This window comes from Podarcis muralis, chromosome 6, assembly GCF_964188315.1.
Source record: "Podarcis muralis chromosome 6, rPodMur119.hap1.1, whole genome shotgun sequence".
Taxonomy (NCBI): Eukaryota; Metazoa; Chordata; class Lepidosauria; order Squamata; family Lacertidae; genus Podarcis; species Podarcis muralis.
This window is the reverse complement of record NC_135660.1, coordinates 70,529,915-70,551,429: the sequence shown is the minus strand read 5'-3', so window position 1 is coordinate 70,551,429 and position 21,515 is coordinate 70,529,915. Positions and strand designations below refer to the sequence as shown.

General features: G+C 41.6%; 1 protein-coding gene across 1 annotated transcript in view; it reads left to right on the top strand.

Annotated features, from left to right (window-relative positions):
• COL13A1 (collagen type XIII alpha 1 chain) overlaps nt 1-21,515 on the top strand; it is a 94,180-nt gene that overhangs the window by 18,687 nt on the left and 53,978 nt on the right. The window contains exons 6-15 of the mRNA XM_077930520.1: nt 4,724-4,759; nt 5,304-5,330; nt 6,254-6,280; nt 11,600-11,626; nt 11,732-11,758; nt 12,197-12,223; nt 17,362-17,427; nt 19,728-19,826; nt 20,201-20,242; nt 21,195-21,221. Coding sequence (XP_077786646.1) covers nt 4,724-4,759; nt 5,304-5,330; nt 6,254-6,280; nt 11,600-11,626; nt 11,732-11,758; nt 12,197-12,223; nt 17,362-17,427; nt 19,728-19,826; nt 20,201-20,242; nt 21,195-21,221 — 405 coding nt within the window. The remainder of the gene's footprint in view (nt 1-4,723; nt 4,760-5,303; nt 5,331-6,253; nt 6,281-11,599; nt 11,627-11,731; nt 11,759-12,196; nt 12,224-17,361; nt 17,428-19,727; nt 19,827-20,200; nt 20,243-21,194; nt 21,222-21,515) is intronic.

Below are 21,515 nucleotides of genomic sequence, written 5' to 3'. Positions count from 1 at the left end.
TTTCTCAGCCCTTTCTTGTCCATCAACGTTCAGAGACAATCTACATGCAGAGATTTATTAGTGAGATCCTCTCCTTTCTTGTTGTTTCGGAAAGCTACGGAGTGGACAGGCCATGGAATTTATAGCAGATCATCTCCCCTTGGTCCTTAGCCAGTAGCTCCAAGTGGTTTTATATATTCTGCCAAAGCCAATATGACCAAATGCAACATCACAAAGCTTAATATTTTTTAAGCAAGTCTACTCCAGTCACACCAGCATTTAAAAAAAGTGCTGTTTGGAGCAATTTAAGGCACTTTATAGCCACAGTAATTCTCCAAGGAATTTCTGAGACGATTTTGGTCTTCATTCTCTGGCTTGTGAAAGCCCTTTTGTAATATGGGGGGGGGGGTGTATGTCAAAAAGCAATGGTTTTCAAAGCATGAACTTGGTACCGTAATTCTAGGCTTCCATGGAAGCTTATTTAAGATTCTTCAATGAAACATTCAGTAAGGGCAGGCAAACTTCTCCAAAAAACAGCTTGCCCACTAATACCAGGAATGTTCCCAGTTACAGGGTGGGTGGATGTATTCTAGGTTTTGTTAAAGTGGGGAAAACAATAGGATCCAATGAGTGCCCCACATGAACTGAATGACATTTCCACAAAATGCCCTGGAATTAAATAGAAGGATCTGCTAATTTCAGTTCTTTCTGTTTCTCATTTTTCCATTCTTAAATTCAGTTCTCTATATTTCTGCAGCAATTTGTGAACTGAAAAAATAAAATCCCCATGAAAATTCTTCAGTATTTTAGTGGGAATTTCTGCTAATAGACACACTTCTGTATGCAGTTTGACTAATGTGCATATTTTACAAGCATATTTAATGATGCACTTTTGGTTGTCGTTCTCACTAATATATTATTTTTTTATGAACACTTTCCCCTAATATAATGTATCTTTTGTACACATTGATTGGAGAACTGACTTGCAAAGTTCAGTTAAGTATGAATTTTGAAAGATGACTGTATTTCAATTCTCATCCGGTTTGGAAAGTGTGAAACTGAAGGATTTGCCTATACATGTGAAGTGAACTGAATCCCCCCTCCCCCACAATCCCTACTTGGAACGTTCCTCTAAGGAGCAGAGGTTTCATGGTAGACAAGCAAATGTCTCAAGAGAAAAAGTTTGCAAACAATTGCCTTGCAGAGTAACTGTGAAACCCCAGGGCTACTTTTACTTCTAAAATGACTGTAGATTTGCTACAGTTTATTGTGTATAATAGGGTTTCAGACTTCCGCTGGCAACAACAAAAAGGCTTCCCCACTTTCTAAATTCGGTTATTAGAAATTAGGCTATTTTTGTACAGGTTATCCTAGTACTTACCTATGTAGTAAGTAATTATATCTAGCATATGAGCTACTGCTTACCATCTGACTCCTCCTGCTGCTACTATTTGGCACCTGGGTTTGGATGGTAGAGCTTGCAATTCTAGTGCAAACGCAATTAGATCCTGCAGACCTGGTCTACCTGTGCCTGTCTTAGATTGTGCTAAGTATTAAATGGAAAGAGGTTGATTTGAGATTTTCAGCACCTTTATCTGGACTCTTCTCAATCTTAAATCTGCTATAAGAGTTTATAATCTTTTCCCCATTTTGTTTTGTTTTGTTTTGTTCAACAATTGAGGTAAATGTAAGCAATTGCTTATATAAACAATTTACACACATGAGTAAACTTGTAACTAAGCACTGAATGTTTCTTTGGATCAGAATGTAGAACAATAGCATGTAACTATTCTTTGTCTATTAGACAAAGAAGGGTGTCTCCATTTCCCTGAGTATTAGGAAGTACCAGGGGAAGTTTTAGAGGGTCAGTTTCCTTGTGGAAGAGAGAAAACTGGAGACTTGCAGTGTTTATAATAGATGTATGTGTTATATAGAGAGTGAGAAGATAGGATGTTATTTTTTATTTGTTCGGTTACATCCGTGTCCTGCCTTCTTAGTGTGGGCCAACGAACTTAGTGATTTACAACATAATGGACCTAAACAATGGTTTAGTGTTTGGTGTGCTGTACATGAATTTGGGCTTACATTTTGCCTCCCCTGTTCCTCCTATGGTTAGTTCAAACAAACCAGGTTCAGACCAGGGTTTGTGATATGGCTGATTAACAAACCATAGTTTAAAACTATTAGTTCTAATTAGTTTAAAAGTGAAAACAGATGCCTGCAATATCCTCATGGCTATTATTGGGGGGGGGGGGAGTCTGAAAGCCTGATGCTTGGGCATGTAATGCCAAACCATACTTTAGTGTTGCTTGCAAACATGGCCGTAAAACCACATCACAATTTTTTAAAACCCACAAACCCACAATATCAATTAAAACAAAAAAGCAGTAAGCCAGTGCATGAAACAACTGTTCATGGCACACATACTTGTGCAGTGGCTTGTATAAGCCACTAGTAATCAAGTTCCAGACTATACACACCCGAAGTATGAACCGTTTTGTATTATTGAAGAGTATGCTTATAACAATATGAGCAAGTCCAGTGAAAGAACACTTATATATGATGTACATTACGTTCTCTCTCTCTCTCTCTCTCTCTCTCTCTCTCTCTCTCTCTCTCTCTCTCTCTTTTTCAACACATGTGTCAGAAACATTTTAGCCAGTCATGAGTTGTGACATGTCTCCAAGCACTGATGTTTATCAGAAATTCAAAATCAAATATATACAGTGGTACCTCGGGTTAAGTACTTAATTCGTTCTGGAGGTCCGTACTTAACCTGAAACTGTTCTTAACCTGAAGCACCACTTTAGCTAATGGGGCCTCCTGCTGCTGCCGCGCCGCCACGGTTCTCATCCTGAAGCAAAGTTCTTAACCTGAAGCACTGTTTCTGGGTTAGTGGAGTCTGTAACCTGAAGCGTATGAAACCTGAAGCGTATGTAACCCGAGGTACCACTGTACTTGCAAAATTGTCAGATCAGACAAGTAAAAATAGGCAGCATTGTTTCCAGGCACCCTTAGCAAGTAAACCTTAAAATTAGCTACACAGTGAAAGCGCAAACTAGGTACAGTTGAAATACACGGAACAACCAGAAAGGGACTTCTGGGAACAGGCACAGGATGTACACATTTGTTGCTCCATCTCCTGTTGGCATTGCATACCACCCTTGCTTAGGACTGTTCTGGCAACCATATTTGCTTCAACGTTTTCCTTATGGGTAAAATGAATGAGGAGATATGAAAGCCAGACAACTGGGCTTGAGTGATCAAGACCACCATCATCTTTGAGGCTCAGTATACATCTCACAGCTGATTGACCACCATTAAATGCCTCATTTTATGGCACTGTGATGCGGTTATATAAAGTATTCCTATAAAGTGATCCCAGGCACTGCAAACTGCACCAAAAGGACTGGTGAGCAAGCTTGAATTTATAACACACATGTAATTGATTCAGAAACTTCAGACAAACTGTCTGGAATTCAAAATGAACCCTTCTGTAATGCTGCTAGGCCTCTTTATTTCCCATCATTCATGTGAAACCAGCCTGAGTGGCTCTAGCTGAAGAACAATTGAAGGGAAATTGGAAATTACATAGTCTCTTCCACAGAACTGCTTTCCTTTTAATTTCCTCAACACCGGTTATTTGTGTTATATCCTCCAGCAGTTATAATTCTATCTGTTTGGGAGTAGAATAACAGGTTCCTTGAGATAACCTTGCACAGGTTTCTCTTACCATCTCTCCTTCTAATAGTAAGCACTGACAGGATTGGAGCCAAAATGGACCCACCAAGAAGCAAGAAGGACTTGTCAGCCTTCTTATGGGAAGACCAAAGTTTGCAGAAGCTCGACAATCTTTAAAAGCCAAAGTCAATTCTCAAGAGTTCAGTGAGGACTGAGCATGCTCAGCAGTTTGCTTTGTTTGATGGTTTACAATGATGTGGTGGAACCAGCATAGTAAGTGTCGAATCCATGTGGTGAGGAGCTTCACATCAGCACTTTGTCACATGGAGCGATCTTCATGTAGTTGGGATTCCAAGTGGCTGGCCATTGTACATCTGCTTATTTCCTTTGGGCCCAAGACCTTATTTGCACATATCATCCTTCCGGGTGTGTTTGCGCCAGGTTCTGCAGTTCTTTCCACACTGATTCGGGAATAGGTTGCCCACATGGTTTGGCCTCATGGTGTGTTTGCAGGACACATAAGCAATGCCCAGCCCATAGAAGACCTATCATTTGCATAGCTTATAAATATATCCTCAGTCAAGCTGAACCACATGGATGGAAGTCTTTCTCTGTGCCCAGAACAGTGTGGGAGCAAATGCAGACGGAACAGAAGCCGCATTAGCAATATGTTTAAAGGTCTAAGACTTGTAATTTTTGGGAGAAAATAAAGGTATTGGGGACTACACTTAAAAGGGTACTGAAACATTTAAAGATTTGTGGTGGCTGAGCATCAACATAAGCATTTTCTGAGTGGTGGAGAAATGTGCAACTTGAGATTAGAGAGTCCAATATTATTTAGTGACTTGCGGTAGCTTCCAGACACCACAGAAATGGCTTCATTTTGTACTAGTTCTCCGCAGTCAAGAGCTAATCCCTCAGGTCATGTAAAACAAGTGTACATATTTTCATCTGGCAAATGATGGAGAGTAGGAAATCACAAGGCCTGATGGAGTGATTTAGTCACACATGTTGCTGTCTCATCTGTTTCTTCTAATCTCTTTTTCCGCTTCATTCTATTCAGGGACAGCCTGGAACAAGAGGTTTTCCTGGGTTTCCGGTAAGTGGCACTGCTAATGCATACTGGTATGTATGAATGATATATTTCTAAGTGCAGCATCCCTTAAACTAAATGCCTCTTGACGCATCTGTTCTAAAAATGGATGGCTGGGGATTGTGTCACAGAAAAGACATTGCTATTTCATTCAGTGCTTTGGTTTCTTTAAAAATGCATTTATTGTTTTTAAAAAATTGCAAGTAGAGAGATCTCCTATATTTTCCTTACATATGTCATTAAAGCAAAAACTGTAACATAAAACTATAAATATGTGTTGTGATTTGAACTAATTTCTAGATCTGTTGCAATGCTTTTTCAGTCACTAGACTCCCTTGTGTTTTCTGTCCAAGACCTGTAAGGTATTCAGTCTTGTGGGCTGTATATATGGGCTATGAACACAGAATATTTGCCTGTTTTAGACTTCATTGCTACATACTTTCTTGGGAGAAAGCCCCATTGAACCCAGTGGGGCTTGCTTCTGAGTAGACCTGTATAGAATTACACAAAAAGTCAACTGCTCACCTCTTTTCTTTTGTCTTAATTTCAGGGTCAGATTGGTTTAGACGGCAAACCAGTAAGTGAATATTTCCCCTCCCCTGACTCTTGTTCTTGCTCATACTCCTAGTCAGCAGCTTTCTGTCAATAGCACTTTCAAAATGTTTATCTCTAAATCATTTGTTTCAATAATTCTGGGCAAATCCATATATGTGAAGTGGTGCTGGTGTGCAGACTACCAAAAGACACGTCTTAGAAATTAGACTTGTCAGAAATGTAACTTATATAGTTGGAGATTTTTAAAAAATCCACCTATCATACACCAGTGTTTCTATTTTTATGTGTGTGTTTGTTTAAATTTTGAAAACTTTAATACCCAGTTTTCAGGACACATGGGGGAAAATACACTTACAAGATATGGACCCACATCACAATTCAGCCAAAACTAGACCTGAATAAATATATCTTCTGAAATTCTTTTAAAGACCAGTAGCGATGAGGCCAGTAACGGCCATTGTGGTGAGGTAGAGCCATCCTCCCAACATTTGCATTGCTGCAGGGGCACAGTGGCTGAAAGGTCAGGGCTGTGTAGGAACCAGTGTCAGGAAGGCTGCTGTGCCTGAAATTTGGGTTCTACTGCAAGAGGCCATCTGTACGTATCTTTGTGAGGAGTGAGTTCCAAATGTGTGGGGCCACCTTTAAGAAAGCCCTGTTCCTGCTACCTGCCAGCCTAATGGCTCTTGCTAGCCAGTTAAGAGAGCAGGGTCACAGCTTTCATTTCAATGCTTTGGCAGCTCAGCCACTTGCAGGCAGCCCTACAGATAACATGATCCCAAACCACTTAGGGCTTTAGATGTTCAAACCATGAGAAAACCGTTGCTGTAGGAAAGCAAGAGGAGAACGCATGACTAAACAGTAATGACAATCGCAGAAGTCTGAGGCTTCAAAATGTCCTAGTAACTAGAATGGCCACCCCTGATGCAGTCTTCCTTTCCATTTCAGGGGCAACCTGGACAGAAGGGAGAAGTGGTAATAAGACTTTAATCTATTTCTGTGCAATATGCTGGGTTGAGGCTGGAGACTTTCAAGCTTGTAAAAGGGCAAGACTGGCAGGGCGGGTTTGTGAGGTCCTCCTTTCAAAATGGAACTAGGATTTCCATATTTCAATAAGTGAAAATCTGGACACAAAGGTTGCTGAGTTTTAAAGCTTTTTGTTTTGTTTTGTTTTGTATTTTTTCAGAAATTCACCAAAAATGCAACACTTCCAATATGGGCTGCCATATGCCTGGGTTTTCCTGGACATTTTAACCAGTTTCCGAAAATTTCACCAGGACACCATTTTTGAAGGACAAATCCCAGGTGTGTCCGGGAAATTCCGAACATATGGCAGCCCTACCTAGACTAGATCTCCCATTCTTTTCTCTTCCTACTCTAGCAATTGAAAGCAGGAAAGTGATTTCTGCTGGCAAATTTGTAAATAAGACCTCCACCCCCCACCCCACCCTGTAAGCAGCACTAGGTTATTGGGTCATCATCAACAAATTTATTGTACTAGCCTTGACCACTTTAAAAATAAACTCAAAAAAATTCCAATCCCTAAACAACAAAAGCATTGTATAATAAGAAAGTTAAAGTGCCTTCTAATGATATTAAATATTTTAACATAATTAGAGTAAAACTGAATTCAAGATAAGATTAAACTAAATACACTCTTAAAGCTCCTAAGGCATGGCCTCCTTTAATACACTAGTTCTTTCTGTTAGATGTTTGCTTGCAGCTAAAGCATACAATGTTGTTCTATATGTAACAAATGGATAAACAACTCCAAAGAGAAAACACATAATTTTTTGGTCAGGATGGGTTGTTAAACTAGACAAAATATTTCTCCATTTTTCCCTTGGACTATCATATAAAGGACATTTCGGTGCATAACGGATTACATTCTCCACCTGCTTTAAATTACAAATGCAAATCTGTTGTGAAACTGGTATCTGTTTGTCTCTACCATTTGACACGGCGGAAGGCATAATCTGTAGGCGTAGCTCTCAGAAAGCTCTGCATTGGGGAAACACTGTCACTTCTTATTGATATCTAGATCTTTGACATTCCTCTTTGAAAGAATGATGCCAATGGGAAAATTTAGATTGTTGCTCTGGGGGTGGGGGAGTGGGCCAGGAGAACCCCAGAGCAATGCATGCAAGATAAAAGGGGGGAGGGGTGTTCTGTCCGGCAAGCAGAAATACTTGCACTGACAGATCTATTAGAAGAGTGCTACGTTGAATTCCTCCCCTTGTTCCACCACCAAACTTATCATAATATGGCAGGTTCTGGCAAGGTAGGCTGCACTTTGTTTGTAGGGTATGACATCACCACTGCACAGGAATCCTTTGTGCATGTGTGGTATGGCTTTATAGCATCAATGAGGTCTTTAAACCAGGTGTGGAGAATCTTCCACAACTTGAGAACCGCATTCCCTTTTGGGAGACCTTCCAGGGGTCAAATGCCAACACACACACACACACACACACACACACACACACACTCCCCTTGCTGTTCTCCAAGCAAGAAACATGAACAGTTCAAGGACATATTCCAGCCAGACAGAGACACTCAAGAAGGGTGCAAAGCAAGGATGGAAAGGGATGCAGCTAAGGAGGATGTGTGGCCCAGGAAGAGTTGCAAGTGCCATATAGACACCCCTGGGCCTCATATTCCCCATCCCTGCTCTAAATTTGCAAGAGAACTCCAGATTCTTGTGAATATACCTGGTACAGTGGTTTTCTCATAGCTGGGCCTGCAAATCCTTGTCTGGATTCCATATTTTTGTGGAATCGAGCTGCATCTGTAGCTGTACCAAAGGCAAATCAGTACTACATCTAATATCAAGTGAAATTTTATAGGCAAACTGCTGCCACCCCTCTTCTAGCCACAGGAGTGGGTAGGACTGGAGCCAGGTTTTTCCCCTCCTGACCCTGCAGCCAGGAGGCACTGGCTTCATTGAATATACCATAGATTCCAACGTATTAGGCAACTGGGCGTATTAGACGACCCCCTAAATTAGCAGCTGCAATTTGGGGATTTGTCTTATAAGCCCAGTTGCCTAATACACTGGGCAGCTCCACGCCAGGAGAAAGCCACCCGGCGCGGAGCTGAGCCCGCCGCCCACTGCTGCTGCTTCAGAGCCGCTGCAGCAGTAGTGGGGGGGGGGTGGCGGGCTCCGCTCTGTGCCACCCATACCCAGCGTATAAGGCGACCCCCGACTTTTTAACCTCTTTTCCGGGGTTAAAAAGTCGCCTTATACGCCGGAATCTATGGTAGTATAGTATCAACATAACTGTTATATGTACTGGGAAACCAAAATATTGTGTGACTCGCTTTCTTGCAATATTCACTTTTATTGGTCTGGAACCAAACCCGCAATATCTCCAAGGTATCTCTCTCCTTTCCATGATGCCAGTCACCATGAATTTAGTTAGCTTCATGGCTCAACAAGGCTTAATTTGCCTTTGTGCTTATTGTTCCTTGTTGTGACTGCTTTGTTAAGTCCTTTCAGATTTAAGCTACACTGGGATAATTAGAACCTTCAGGAGGATTTGCTGGGTGACTGGCAAGTCTGAAATGCATGGTGAACTGGGTCATCTGATTGTTTCACCATCAGGTGGTAGCTCCACATCACTCCACCCCTCCTCCATCCAACTTAACATGTACTTAATAGAAGGATAGGGCGGGGGGGGGTGCTGTTTGAGATGAATGGGGCTGAGTGCTGAGAAACTGTGTTAGGATATCCTGTTTTCATTATCCAGATTTCTTTTTTTAAAAAACCCAGAAATACTTGTCAGGGAACCCACACAGTTTTGAAAATCAACTCTTCACAAAATTATTCAAGTCAATAACTTGGAAAGCAGAGTTAGTAATAGCCAGATACAGGCCATTTAGCCTATCTTGCTTGTAACTGGACACACTTTCACATACTAAATTCCTGGTCCATAAATTTTATCCACCTTGTTAATTCTGCTGCCACCCTGTGTGTATTGGCCCTGCTTTACAAAGTATCTCATTTCAGTGTATGCTTCGATTCCTGGATTGCTCGAGTCATGCTTTTATTTTCTACGAATCTGGAGTTTTACCCTGTGTCTAAAGCAGAGCGAACCACAGGATATAGTGTATACTTTGCTTCCTCTCTGAGTTAATGAAATAATCCCACCCTACAATCTATCAAATACTACAGGCCTGTGGTCTGGCAAGCTTCTGCTTGCTTTGGCCCAGAGCCTACAGAATTCCAATTTAACCCCACTGTTCAAATTAATTGTCACTCTGTTAATATAGTATATTTTCACTACATTATTTGTTGCAGGCAGATGCTGAAACATGCCGTGCTTTCTGTATCTGATGAATTGATTGTGAGGTTTTCTTTTAAATTAAGTTTTTGGGGCGGTATGCACATATTTTGTGACCCTCTAAGTCAACACAGCCCACCAGGCATGTGTTGTGTGGGCCAGCCAGGTGTTTGAGAAAACCAAAATGCTTTTTTTGGGGGGGGGGGGTAAGCTCCAGGCAGGCGCCAAAGACAGTTTTATTGAGCCTCTGGTGGCCTGTGTTCAGCTCACTGAGTCACAAGTGGAGCAAGTCTCCACCAGGCATATTTTCAGTGCATCCCAAACACCAGAAAGGAAGAGGCCAAGCACAAGAGATTTTAAATAGGCTAAAACCTATGACTGTGCTTCAATTGACTTCTCCATCACTTTTCCTCAGAGAACTGTATCCCTAATGGGCATCAGAGGAATGCCAAAATATCACAGAATAGTGTGCAAATGAGAGGTATGCCACACCCTGTTGTTGCTGTAAAAAATGTATGCAGGTCCCTCTTCAGATAAGTTTGTCATGTCAACACTATCTTATCTTTGAAGAGAATGTAAAAAAGACATTTAGCACACATCTCACATCATGGCCTGATTTTTATTAGTCTAGCTTAGTGTTTCCCAAACTTGGGTCTCCAGCTGTTTTTGGACTACAATTCCCACCATCCCAGACCACTTGGTCCTGCTAGTTAGGGATGATGGGAGTTGTAGTCCAACACAGCTGGAGAACCAAGTTTAGGAAACCAGCTAGCAGCTGGACACTATTGTCCTTTGAATGTCAGTTGTTGCTGTTGTTTTGCTACTTTTTGGTTGCTTTCTTTTAGTTAATTAATAGGCTAATGCTGCTGATTTTATTTTTAATTGGGCACCTGTTATTTTGTTTATAAGCCACCCAGATCATTTCACCAGACATGTGCACATGTCACAGCATACCTTAGCAAACTAGATTAAGGGGTGCAGTGGTGTCGAGCCAGAGCCACCACCTGCTGGCAAGACAATAAGACCTCCACCTCACTGTGGATTTCACACTTGTCATTCACAGGTCGGGGCCCTGCTGTGAAGTAGCTAATATTCCATCCTCCACTCTGCAAGAAACAGTGGACAGTTTAGACTTATTTGTCCCATGTGTGAAAAAGCTTTTACTCCTCCTGTATTAGGAATGGGTTAATCTGTCAATTTCAGTATCTTTCAGTTTCTCACTTTTCCACTCTTAAGTTCAGTCTCCACATTTCTACATTGGAATATTTTTTTAAGTCCTCCAGAAAATTTGTTAGCATTTTTGTGCAAATTTCTCATGTGCATTCTAAATGCATTTTTGCTCAGTGTGCACATTTTTCAAAGCAAAATGCATATTTGATTTTTTATTGTCACTAATATATGCATTTATGTGCACACGTTACCATAGTCTGTGCATTCTTGTACACATTGTTTGGCTGGAGAACTGCTGTGCAAAATCTGGATAAGTCTGACTTTCTTAGGATATCCATTTCGGTACACAGTATTGTTTTGAAAAGTGTGAATCTGTCGTCTTTAAATGCAAACAGAACTGAATTCCTCCCCCATCCCTACTTTTGGTGATGCTACTCCTACAGACTCTGCATCCCACTGCCCACACTGCTGAATGTTCCTGGTAATTATGTCACTAGTGGATAGTCTCTCCTGATGGGGACTGCACATGCTATAAGGATATTTAATTGATGCGCAGCATCACCATGAAAGAAAGATTTCCCACATCTGCACATGGAGTAGATGACATCTGTAACAGGCCCGATTAAGATATGTTACTTGGAGGATCCTAAGGATACCTGATTATGGAATTAAAAGGTTTGGGTGAGAATTATCGCAAAAGGGGGTACAGCTTGCCTATGTTTCCTGTCTGTAATGCCAAAGTTTTATCTGAAGCTTACATCATGTGCTGTCATATTCATCATATTGTTCACTTTGTTTTTCACTTGATGTAACCTCTGCTTGGGTTTTCCTCCCCTCAAAGGGCCCAGCTGGTCCCAAAGGACAACCAGTGAGTAATTACTTGTACATACTTTCTGCTCACACTTATTTTTGGCATTCCTTATCACCATTATATATGCGACATGACTCTATATTTGTCTTCTACTTTCTATAGGGAACCGCTGGACAAAAAGGAGAAAAGGTGAGCTTAGCAGAATTAACATTCTACCGACAATAAAAAAGGGAGTTCCATGTTGGTTTGGGTTTCAGTTTCTAGAAATACCTGTGTTCAAGGCAGGCTAAAATAGTCGTGTGCTCTCTTAAAGAGGATTTTAACTCACATTAAAACGCAGGTTTTTCAGGAAACTGGAAGCTGAAACAACATGGAACTCCAGGCTATTCATGTACCCTGAATCAATAGTCTCAATATCCACAGTTGCTTTTGAAAATAATGTCACCTTTGCACATTTGAATTCATGGACAAAGTCCAGTCCACGGGATGCTTAAATCAGCATTATCCTCACTGACATGAATGCATTCAAGCCAGCAATGCACCTGCTATGAACCTGTCTCCACGAATCTATTTTGGTTACAGCATTCATGATGTAAACTATTTTCTTTTAATCTCCTACTTTTGCAGGGTCAATGTGGAGATTATCCACACAGGGTAAGCAGACTCTTCTATTTTGTTTGTAAAGTGACCCTTGCATATTATCCCTTGTTTATTTGGATGGCTTTTATGGAAATATAAAACTTAAGAGTTCTTAGAGTTCATCACTGGCTCCTGCAGTCCTTTCTTCACCACCACCCCCCAATCCACATAGATATTTTATTACCTGACTGCCTTATTGGCAGATACAGTGAGTGCAGAGAGTTTTTCGGGAAACATTTCACCAATTTCTCCATCTGGCTAGCAGATCTGCCAGTTAGGATTGCTCTGCCCAGTTTCTCTGCATTAGAACCATAGAATTGTAAAGTTGGAAGGGACCTTGAGGGTCATCTAGTCCAACCCCCTGCAATGCAGAAATCTCAGCTAGAAAGGCATACATTGGGGCTGAAATTATTATAGGGACATAGGTTTAAATACTTCATATTCAGCATTTGAGAAGTCTCCTAATAAATATACCTAAAATCTGGCCCTTATCCCAGAGAGATATAGATTTTCTGTTTGTCCAGGATCCTGAGTGATGACAGGATGCAGATAATGACCCTTTTAGAGGTATCTGAGGCAGAAGAATGCAGGGAACAAAGGCTGGCTGATTGGCTGAGTGTTCTGGCCCATATAATTACAACAACAGAGAGCCAAGTATATTTATTTAGAAAAGCAGTGTCAGTCAATTGCTATGGGCTTTTTATTTTTAAGTTAGAAGCATAGTTTGCCTGAGCAATGCTCTGAGTTCAGCTGCACTCCCTTGCAAGTTCTCCCAGTGCTGATCAAGATGAAAAGGACGGTCCACAGAATATTAAAACACTGAGAAACTAATCAGGGGTAAAGAGGACTTGACCATACCATACGATCACAAAGAAAAAAATAGTGTGGCTTACTGTCTCTGTTGGATATTTAGAATTGTTATTTAAGAAATTATACCTTCCCATCTCAAATGGTGCTTTCAGCTACAGGAGATCTACATAATAAGAGGAAATATAATAATGATCCACATCCTATGAGCAAATAGATTAAGGTGGAGAAGCTCTGGCAAAGCTTTGCAACGGGAGTATGCCTTGAGCCTTCCTCTGCTACATTCTATACTAACCGGCAGCCTATGTTTTGTTTCTGGGCGTGAGGAACCTGAGAGTTGAGCCGCAGCCAGCGAAGTTTGAGATTTTAGCTTCCAACTCTAATTAAAATTATAGGAATTTAAAGGTTTTCATTTTCTTTTTAAAAACAACACTGGGCCTCAAGATGATACCAAAAATGTTCTTAAAGACTTCAGAGCCAAATGATTTCTTAAAGTCATTAAAATGTTATGCTTTTTTTAAAAGCCGTTAAGCAGATTCATGATTTTTGAACTTTGAGAGGTGCTAGACAAGAAGATTAGGCCTATCCTGCTGCCTGGAAATCTTGGATGGACTCAGGGCACTGGTCACAATTTCCATCTTTGTTAAGCGTTGCCCTTAAAGGCAGCAATACTTTGCAAATTATCAACGGTAAGGTGCCCCCCCATGGATCTTAAAGGAAGGCATTTAATTTCTTTGTTCCATAATAACAAACTTATCTTCTTTTCCAAAAAGAGGAAGGAATAGCTCAGATAATTGTTTTAGCTTGCTTAGGATTTCTGAATAATGGGTTTCTTACCATTGTGTCTGTGGCATATGAACTGATTTTTTGGCCTGGGTTCCCCTCCTCTACCACTGTCAGTAAAGCAAGGACTGAGAATCCAGCCCCACTGTTATGTAGTTCCCTAGCCTGTTCGTCGAGCAACAAATTAGGAAAGCTGATACTGTGCTCTCAACGAAGGAAATGAATGCATCAAGAGGTTATGTATGCGTTGCACAATGCAAGCCTTGAGGACAGATGAGGTAACTGAAACAGGTAAAAAAGGCAACAGGGTTGGGCAGGGGTTGCAAGTTGTCTTCGGACTAGATTTAGGAGTTGGTGAAATTCATTTTGCTGCTGATGGTATAGAGAATCAAATTGACCCAGCTCTGTGTTGCTCTGTCTCCACTGTCCCCCTAGGAATACCTAAGCACCACACTTGCAGCCCTGCGTTCTAATCAGATCCTTACACTGAAGGTTTGTGGGGAAAGGGTTTAACTGGTCCTGTTGCAAAAGGCCAAGGAGATGAATCCAATATTGCATGTTCTCAGTGGCAAAAGATCCAATAACATACCTGTGGGACGCTACCCCCCCTCCAATAAAGGAAAATGTGTAAAATATATGCTACCATCAGACTTTTCACTGTGGGAAAAGGCAAATGATGTAAAGAAAAACATTCTGTATATCATAGTCATGCCATCTGAACTATCCTGAGCTCACCTTCCAATAGTCGTTAATGACTGTCATCTCAAGATTTATTTAGGAACATAGGAAGCTGCCATACTGAGCCAGGCCGCTGTTCCATATAGCTCAGCACTGTCTACCCTGGCTGGCGGCAGTTCCCCAGGGTTTCATTCTTAACCCAACTCGATATTTTGAAGGTTTAAACTGATCAGCACTATTTTGCCTTGTCTGTGTTTTTAGATCTTGCCTCAAGAGGAGTCCCTTCTATTGAGCAATTTCACAGTTGATTATAAGACATGTGAAAGGCACTCCTAGATCACAGAATCATAGAGTTGGAAGGGACCCTCAGGATCATCTAGTCCACCCCCTGAAATGCAGGAATATGCAATTGCCCTATATGGGCATTGAACCTGCAACCTTAGCATTATCGGCACCAGGCTCTAACAGATGAGCTAGGAACAGGCAACCTGTGGCTTTCCTAATGTTTCTGGACTACAACTCCCCTCATTCCTGACTGACCAGGGCTGATAAGAGCTTGGAGATCAGCATCATCTGGCAGGCCACAGTTTCCTCAAACCTGCCCTAGATACTCCCATGCTTCTTATTAGGAAAGGTGAGACATCAGAAGAAAGCAGCTGGATCTAAGGATGGCATTCCAAATCTTCCTCAGTGTCATGTTTGCTCAAATCTAACACCTCACACAGAACAGATGGAATATGAAAATCCTATTCAGGTGTTTATCTCCGTACTGTCTCACTCACATAAAGAGAACTAGTGGGGCTGCATGTGCTTGTCTGCATGCCTCACCACACCCTATACTGTCCCCACAGTGTTGATACATTGGGGGAATGTCTGAAGGGGATATGCCTGCTGAGCATGCAGAGGCTGCCTCCAGGAGCACTCAGGGTTCCAACTCACAGGGCAGCCTGTGTGTTTGTCAGGCAGTTCCCACTCTGCTTTAGATCTTCCCTCAACAAGTTGATGATGCCGGGGACAGGCAGATGTGTGGTGTTGTGGGGGGGGGCAGAGGAAGCACACGTGGCTCTGCTGTGTGAGTCTCTTTCTGCACAACAGAGATTGTGTGGAGAAAAACACCTGAAGAGGGCTACAGCTTCCAAAAATTCAGCTGACTTTGTCACTTCTTAAGAATTACAGGGAATGTGCAGTGCCTTTTTCTGTGATTCACAGACTGAGCCCCTCTGTGGTCTTTGGATCTGCTGTTGATTGTGGCCTTCTTAATCCAACCATTGCTCTTCCAATTTTACCACCACAACACATCTTCTATTTTTAACAAGCTGCCCAGAATGACTGGGTTGCAGTGCTGCAATATTGTGATGACATTTCAGTTTTGCAACAAGACTGGAACTTGGCCTGCACTAAAGAGCAAGCAGCCATAAATAAGGGGAAGAAAGTGTACTCTCTGAAGTGTACACAGTTGCTGTCATGGGAGACCTGCAGGCATACCTCTCAGCCTCAAAAGAAATTACAGGCATCTGCATTTTTGAGCTTTAGCAAGACCTGATTGTTCTTGCACATATACTAGTGAAAATCAGGAGTGATTCTAGTTGTAGAGTGAGGATAAGCATATGCAGCGGTTGGAATAGTTCATTGAATATTTGGCAGGCAGAATATGCATAGATATGCATAGATATGTTTGCTTTCCTGGAGCCATTTTTGTGAGGTGGAGTGGATATCTGTAGCATGGAACACATGGCTTTGGATTTAAAATGGACACGCATAGAGACAGCTGTGAGGCAAGACATACACACGCTCACACACGCAAGGTAGAATGATGTGGAGTAAACTTTGGAAAGATGCTGAAATTAGAAGTGCATCTCATGCATACTAATTACTTTTGTGAGGTCAGGTATGGTAAAACTGAAGAGTGAAATGACCTCCATGTGAATCTCATGTTTGGAACACTGAAGGAATGAGTTCTGAGAAAAATCTCCTATAGTTGGACTTGGCAGGGAGTGAAACTTCTGCCAAGATGTAGAGCTGGATTCCTTGTTGGAATGAAGTCTTCAAGTTATTCTGCATTCATCCCTTCAGAAATTTAAAAGATGCCTTCTTCATATCCATTTTCACTGGGGGGGGGGGGTGTTTTAAAAAAGCAGGCACACTTCTTTTACTATAATGACTAGTTTTCTCTAATACAGTTTGGCCTATCTAAGGGATGAAAAATGGTTTGCTGATAATATCTGTTGTAATCAGAATAGTCTTTGCAGTGATTAGCAAATTTGCTATGGAATTAGCTAGCAACAAAAAAGAATGGTCAAGAAATGAACTATATCTGGTAATAAGGAGAGCACAAAAACAACCAGTGAGGAATGGAGACTTTGGGTGAAGCAAAGAGAAGAATACGATGCAAACAGAGAAGTGCAAATAACAAGTCAAGAAGCAAATTTAGAGCAGAAGTACTCTGCCTAGAGACTACAGGTGTGGAGGATAGCAAGTGCTATGCTTAGTTGCAATGATATACAGCAGAAGGTGACAGCATAATCAGCTTTTTCTCTTCCATGTTATATAACTAGAAAGTATCTTTAAAAAAAAAAAAAAAACTAGAGTACTTTGAAGCCTGAAGAATAAAACCAAAGCCTATGTTCAAAATATTAAAATGGAACATAGAAGAGCTCAAGAGGCTTGCCAAAAGGTTCCCAATGACAGATACCTTTTCCATTGCCCTTCATTCTTGTCTCTGAACTGTGACTTACTTTCATTACATCCTTTCATTGTTTTCCTTCCCCACCCCCTTTCCATTTTCTTCATTGGCTGTTCTGTATGACTTTTGATGCCCTACTGACCTCCTTTGCCTTGTGACCTTTGGCCCTTGCCCTGTGACCTCCTGGCTCGGTCTTCTTCAGCTGTTGCCTCTTCTCAATTCAGTGCGGCTGGCTCCACCCCCAGTCATAAAGAGACGCACCTTCCAGGTATCCTCCTTCTTTTCCTGGTTTTAAGCATTTTCTTTTCATTCAGAGACTGGTGATTAATCAGCTTCCTTTCTTCCTTAAAGAGGGTTTCATGAAAACTAGAAGAAGCAGGGATCTCTTTAGAGAGTCAGTTTTATCCACCATTTGACATGCCTGTACATCAGAAATGACCCCACAAGCTGGTTTTAGTTCACTTGTGTGCTTGCGCTCTCACTTTAAGCAGCTAAGCATGAACAGAAATATTTTGGCTGCTTCTCCTGATGATCTGATTTCAGGGCCACACAAGATGCTGCAAGAAAGAGTGTTATTGAGGAAGAACAAGGTTTTCACAGGATATACTTGAAGAAAAGGATTGCTTCTTTTTCTTGGAGAGAGAGCAAATGACCTCCCTTTGCAGTACTATAGAATATCTGAAGGAGAACTGAATCTAAGCGCCGCTGCCCCCCCATGCATTATACTGAGGCTGTGTTTACCACGAGACTATGCACTGGTGTCATGCAGGTATCGCCTGCAGTAAACATGTAAACATATATTTTAAGGCAAGTTTGCACAACCTGGGACCTATCAAGCAGAATGTAGTGTATGGTAACCCAGAGGCTCAGCAAACTGTCTAGACCTTTAAAAACAAGGGGACTGTTAAGCACCCAGAACACCACAACACATTGTAGGGTGGCTGTTTTCAGCTTGCTAGATCAGACGTTCTCAAGGCCTGGCAAAGTGTGACAAACAGGCACCCATCTCTAAATACCTGAGGATTTGTGTCGTGGACACCAGACTGGTCATGGCTCCTCTGGGAGTGTCTACACTTAATATGTTTACTGTGGAAAGTGTTGGTTTTGATAGGTCAGTGTAACTTTACTAAACACAGTTGCCACACAAAATAATATCCTGATTGCATCCACAGCAAACACCCTTTGACTTCCCAGACAGACAGACTGTAGCACTAACAGTAAGGGAACCTCTGCTGACAATCTCTTCAACTCCTCTAGAGATAGCTATGTCACTTTGAATGAAGGAACTGGAATGAATTAGCTTGTATATCTATGGAGATTTATACATGGGCATTTGGCAAGTACTGGCTCAGCTGCCTACAACATCCTTCAGAGGATACAGCCGCAGTGCCCTTGGCTTTGTTTGAGGACAGTATTATGTGTGTTTGTGTAGATGAGTGCAGATGGTTCATCTCAGCAAGAGTTCTCTATAGTGAGATGCCAACCCACACAAAGCCTCTTGTTACTGTGGCATTATGGTATGCTTATGAATACTTTTAGCCTGGAATGGCCCTCTAGGATTCATCTGGAATGTAACTGGATGGAGGGAGTAAGTCAGAGATCAAACGCCATACTTATCGGATGTCACATGCCTATTTTTAACCATTAATTGGAGCTATATAATTTTTTTAAAAGTTTTGCTAAGCACCAAGTGGTTTCATTGTGTGTGGATTTAATGTTCTGTTAGAGTTCACTGCAGGCTATCTCACACAACCACTTTGGCTGGGTGTAAAAAAAACAAAACAGGGAAGTCAGCGAAACAGATGGCTGGAATTCAGGACATAGTCAAGGTTGGGTAGAGAAAAAGCAGATGCAACCAGGGTTCTTACTTCAAACATTCTATTTTGCATTCTGTTAGGAAGGAGCAATATTCAGTGGAGATAGTAATAATAATGCACCAAAATAGATTGTATTTTTTATTGTATTTATTTAAAGGATTTGTAGCTCACCCTTCATCGGTACTGATACCAGGGTGAGGTACAATGTAAAATAAATGATAATCAACATCAGTAAAGCAAGCAAACAAAATTCTTAAAGCCTGAGAGAAAACATAAGCTTTTGAGGAGTCTTTTGAATACAGGAAAAGAAGCAGCAGAAGCAAGAACAGAAATGAGACAGAGATGGAACAGAAGTAGTAGTTTTAGGGGGCTGTTGTCTTGTGTCATTCAGACATCCCTGAAACCCCCAGTCTGTAAATCTGTAAGGAAGGGCAGAAGAAGGAGAAGCCTTAAGAACAATGGCAAGGGCTCGTTTGATGGGCTTTAGTACTGATGCTCACTTTCCCAGTCTAAGATCTGATTGGGAGTTGTATTCCTTCTGACGGGAGCTTTAAAGTCATTCAGGAATCCATGCAGAAAGCCCATCCACACGTTGCCCTTTGCCAAGTTTTGGAAACCCCCTTCAGGTACTTACTAACAGCAACTTGCTTGGCTTGGCTCTTCTTCCTTTGCTCAGGCTCTGCTTGCTATAGATCACACTCCAGGGTCATTGTGCTGCACTGATGCTAGCGTTGTTTTCAATACACCTCAGGGTGAACAGGGACAGGCAGGAATCCAAGGGCCTCCAGGGCCACCTGGGCCACCAGGCCTCCCAGGGACTCCAGGACAACCTGGACCAACTGGACCAGCTGTAAGTACCTCTTCAATTGCTTGTGTCTGTTTCCCATACTTCCTGTTCTCCGAAGAACCAAAGATCTGGCTTTTACCTCCATGGTGGTTCTGCAATGGTGGTGCCCCAAATCCTCCCATGTTACATGAGGATTCCATTTCCTCTACCCCAGCCTGTGCGAACTTCCAGGGTGAAGAAGTCACACTCTGGCTGCAATTATGTCACTCTCAGCAGGACGCCCAACTTTTAAAAGCCTCAAATTCTATTTGATGTTCTGGTAACAGCACCATTCCTGCAGGGACCGTAAGCATTTTCAAAAGGTCAGAATCACTCTTGTTGAAATAAGGGTTTACCAAGCTGATGTCTCTGAAAGACACATTTCTGTGTTGCCTTAGGGAAAAGCAGGAGAACCAGGGAAGCCTGGCAAGGATGGAAAGGTATCCGTTTCATCTTTTCCTTTACTACGGTTGCTGCATTTGCTTGCATGAACGTGATTTATTTCGTGGTGCCTTCAAGGGACATAATGAATGCTGGCTCAACAGTGCCATACAACTGCATGCATTAAGGGAAGGGTAGGCAAGCAGTGAAGGGAGTTGGTCATTCAGTGACCATTCTCTTGCCAGCTTCGTCTGAATGTAGTCTGCTAAAAGTCCAGTTACTCGGTTCTCGGATTTTAAAACCCCTCTGAACTCTAGGATATTTTTTTTTAAAAAAAAACCCTATGAACTTCAGCCTAATGATTTGAGTGCATGATGGAGGGTTAACTTGAAATAATTGGGAGTGCGGATTTTTCTCAACTCATCTTGCTTTAATCCTAGGATAAGCACTTATAAGCACAAAACAGTCTTATTATCTGTGAAAAAGAGAGGGAAGGAAAGAGTCTTGAGCTGCATACACACCATACATTTGAAGTACTTTTAAAGGATATCCTCCCTGCCTTAAGAATCCTGGGAACTGTAGATTTCAGGGATATCAGGGGTGATTTACAGTGCTTTAATGGTGCGTCTTCGCTGCAGTCATGGGCCTAAAATGCATTTTTTTTGCCATCCTAATAAGCTCTGTCTCTTCAGATTTGGGACCATAGCCTAGTAGTTTGGGTGTATGGAAAGATGTTTGTGAAGTGTCAGCTGACATTTATTAAAATGAATAGTTCAGGGTCTATAAAGGAGAAATAATGCAACATGGTGCATGCTTGATATGGGGCTTAGAATCCATTTACTTACTACAGAGGATAATTTCTGCATACATTATTTAAGTAATAAAAGATAAAATATATGGTGGTATGGTATAAGGAGAAGTAAATGTAGTACAGACCTTAGCATATTGCCCAGTGCTGTGGGGATTTTCAGGTTTTTACTACTTCATGATGTCATATGCTTTTATCTGCAGGGCTTGCCAGGACCTCCTGGACCAAAGGTGAGTAAAGCAACTCAGAAGAAATACCAGATATAAAAACTGCCCTCTAAAATTTCAAATACTTTGTGAGTGAAATGTGAAATGCAGTGAAGTCCAGAATGTGGTTATAAACTGTGTTCTCAGGATGCTGCAAAATGGTTTAATCACAAGAGAGTTAGTCTATCATGCCTTAAGAATGAACAAGGGAAAACCCTACACACACAAAAGTATTAGGGATCTTCTAATAAATTTGTTTATTTAAGGATCCATGACCCTGACTTGTCATGTTTAATGCATCTTAGAAGCACAGGCTCA